This window comes from Juglans microcarpa x Juglans regia, chromosome 8D (genome assembly GCF_004785595.1).
Source record: "Juglans microcarpa x Juglans regia isolate MS1-56 chromosome 8D, Jm3101_v1.0, whole genome shotgun sequence".
In the NCBI taxonomy this organism is placed as follows: domain Eukaryota; kingdom Viridiplantae; phylum Streptophyta; class Magnoliopsida; order Fagales; family Juglandaceae; genus Juglans; species Juglans microcarpa x Juglans regia.
This window is the reverse complement of record NC_054608.1, coordinates 1699664-1703200: the sequence shown is the minus strand read 5'-3', so window position 1 is coordinate 1703200 and position 3537 is coordinate 1699664. Positions and strand designations below refer to the sequence as shown.

At 37.5% G+C, this 3537-nt stretch overlaps 1 protein-coding gene across 1 annotated transcript; it reads left to right on the top strand.

The window, feature by feature from the left end:
* Positions 1–411: 411 nt before the first annotated feature.
* On the top strand, positions 412–2362 carry LOC121243734 (peroxidase 12-like). Its single transcript, XM_041141868.1, has 3 exons — positions 412–711; positions 999–1193; positions 1623–2362. Exons 1-3 carry the CDS (start codon positions 454–456, stop codon positions 2241–2243), a joined length of 1074 nt encoding a protein of 357 aa, XP_040997802.1. The 5' UTR covers positions 412–453; the 3' UTR covers positions 2244–2362.
* Positions 2363–3537: the final 1175 nt, after the last annotated feature.

Genomic DNA, 3537 nt, shown 5'->3' with positions numbered 1-3537 from the left:
CAAGCTATCCCTTCCAAGTTGTAACGTGATCAAAACAAATCTGATCTCATAAGTTTAAGAAAAAATCATTTTTTCAAGTTCATTTAGTAAAATATCATATACAATATTGGTATCATGTAAAGTATCAAACACATGAAGTTTATATATAGGAATCTTTTCGATATATTTATTAATATTTGATGTTCCTGTTCAAACGATTCGATCCGACATTATCAATCCAACATATATATAAATATATATATATATATATATATATATATATATATATATATATAAACTGTTTTGATATTTTGAAGACTTCGGAGGTACCTGTTTCCTGTTTCCACGAAAAGTCCAAGCTGGTAAGAGTTGTCTTGTAAAGCTTTCCAATTTCCATCAAAGCTTAATTTGTACGTTGTCTGCCTTTTTATAAAGCCTTGCAGCTTGCTCTTTTCTTTGCACAACAAACCCACCATGGCTGGTTTTACTTCTTTTCCCTCGGCCTTGGTGCTAATTTGGATTTCTTCTCTCTTGCTGGCTTCTTATGCTTGTGCATCAGAGGCAGGATATTATTCGGTTCCTTTAGTGAACGGACTCTCATGGTCATTCTACGAATCTAGTTGCCCTAAGCTTGAATCCATCATCAGAAAGGAGCTCGCCAAGGTTTTCAAGAAGGACATTGGCCAAGCCGCAGGCTTGCTGCGCCTCCATTTCCATGACTGCTTTGTCCAGGTAACACAAATCTAGCTAGCGAAAAACTGTGTTGAAAAAGGGTTCAAAGCATATATAGAAGCTAGCTAAAAAAAATCACGTTTAGATGCTAATTGCCCAGCAAAAAAAAATAAAAAATAAAAAGCAAGAAGAAGAAGAAAACTAATTTTTCTGAGCTTTTATCGTGATTGCCTTTTCTAGGACTAAACTAGTTATTGGATTTCTGACGAGCGAGCTGTTTCTGAGCTTTTTTAAATTTGGTTGCAACTAATTTACTTAAAAATGGATGGATGAAATTTTCGATGCAGGGATGTGATGCTTCAGTCTTGCTTGATGGATCAGCTAGTGGTCCGAGTGAGCAGGATGCGCCTCCGAACCTCAGCTTGAGATCTCAGGCCTTTGAGATCATCGACAACCTCCGTGAGCGCGTCCACAAGAAGTGCGGATGTGTCGTCTCTTGCGCTGACATCGTTGCTCTCGCTGCTCGTGACTCTGTCTACCTGGTAATTGAGTTCTGCCTTCGGCACAAATTTCACTTGGAACGTAATATCATTTACGTTACAAATTATAATACTGGTGGTTATGAAGGTTAGGTATTTGCACGTACACTAGACTGCATATATATATATATATATATATATATATATGCAGAAATTACAGTATTGGTAGTTGTTCCTGTCTCCTTTTACCTTTTTTTTTTTTTTTTTTTTGCTGGCATGGAAGAAATGAACGACAAAATTAGACTAGATCATTAGCTTATACGGTTTCAAAGTTATGACTTTTGGAACCACCACCCGAGTCTTTCTATTTTGAAACACTCATGTCATCATGTCAACATGCATCCTCCACAAATTGCACAGCCTTTAGAGAATAATAATTCTTTTTTCACATCTGCATTAAACCTCTTTTTCCATGAAAATTGCTCACCACAGTCAGGAGGCCCCGAATATGATGTGCCATTGGGAAGGCGGGACGGGCTAAACTTTGCAACAAGAGAAACAACATTGGACAATCTCCCCGCACCCACAAGCAACACTAGTGTCCTTCTCACCGAGCTGGCTACCAAAAACCTCGATGCCACCGATGTTGTCGCCCTCTCTGGTGGCCACACCATTGGTATTGGCCACTGCACTTCTTTCGCTTCTCGGCTCTACCCGACTCAAGACTCTACCATGGACCAAACTTTCGCCAAAAACCTCAAAGAAATCTGTCCCACATCAGATTCCAACGCCACCACCGTGTTGGACATCCGGTCGCCCAACAAGTTTGACAACAAGTACTATGTTGACCTTATGAATCGACAAGGCTTGTTCACATCAGACCAAGATTTGTACACGGATAGCAGGACAAGGGACATTGTCACTAGCTTTGCTCTTGACGAGGATCTCTTCTTTCAGCAGTTTGTGACATCCATGATTAAGATGGGGCAACTCACTGTGTTGACGGGCGGGGAAGGGGAAATTCGTGCCAATTGCTCTGTGAGGAATTCTGATAATGTAAACTTGACTTCTGTAGTGGAAGAAGAAGATCAAGAGGCTCATTCTGAATTATAAGATCAGCTTAATTAATTCATGGTATTGCATTTTGTAATTCCATTCGATCTGGGTGTTCTTGTTTCCGAATTGTATGGGATCAGTTTATTACTTGTCTAATAGTATACTGTTTTACTTAAGTATACCGCAATTATGTTCGATTGATTTCATTTTGAATTATTCTTTTTACTTTATTATTTCTTTTCTAGTAGTTGCTGGGTAAAGATTAAATGCATGGCCGGGCAGCTATTCCAGTTGGAAGTTGGCCTGAACCGACCATCACTGTGATCATCTTTACCAACAAACATAAAACATAAAAGAAAGCTAATGCTTTTGCGGCCAGTTCTGAATATATTGACTCTATTGTCAGATTAGAATCGATGAAGATTGTACGATTGGTAGCTTTCCTTGTACTATTATTTCTCGTCAGAATATCATCAGCATATCAGCCCCCCCGTCTAGCTTCGCTTCTTAATTTGCATCTTGTGCTGTTATTTTCATAGGAAATTACTGACATTTTTATTTGTGTATCAAAGGGTACTTTGGATGTTTACACATCCGAGCGCACACGATTAATTTTAATTGTTCTTGATGAGGTAGCAAACAGACTATCCTTAATATACGACGACTTAATTAATCTGCCTATAAACAAAGTACGTCATGTTGCTTTTGTATGGCGGGTAGAGCTTACTCGATCAATCGTTCCATCTCCTCTTTACTACGTACGTACCTTCATTCCCATGCATGTTCATGCCTCAACAGTAGTGATCTCTTCTGACCCTCCGGCAGATATAAATACATACATACATACAAACACACACACACACACATATATATATATATATATATGGAGTGTCAATTAAGGAAATTCGAAAATTAAAGTACTTTTTTGGGGGTATGCCAATGCATGCATATATAGTTATTTGGTCAGCAAAAATTCATTCACGTCACTTTTTCTTTTTCAAAGAAACCAGGAACTTTATCGATTACCCCCACATGATTTATTTGTGGAAGAAAACCGTACTATATATGAGGCAGATTAATAATTACTAGACAAAAGCAATAAGTATATATAAAACAGTAAAACTATAAACAACACGTGAAAAAAGCCAAAACTATATATCTTGCTATTGTTATAATTAATTTGTAATTGACAAGGGATTCCAGCTTTGTCAATCACAAAGATGCCCATCAAATGCTGCTTATGATACTTCTTTTAATTAGAAATATGCTCATAACCAGCTGCTATAAGAAAATTATTTATTTGTGATAAGTTATTTTTAGTAAAATTGATTATTTCCTACCAAAACGAATT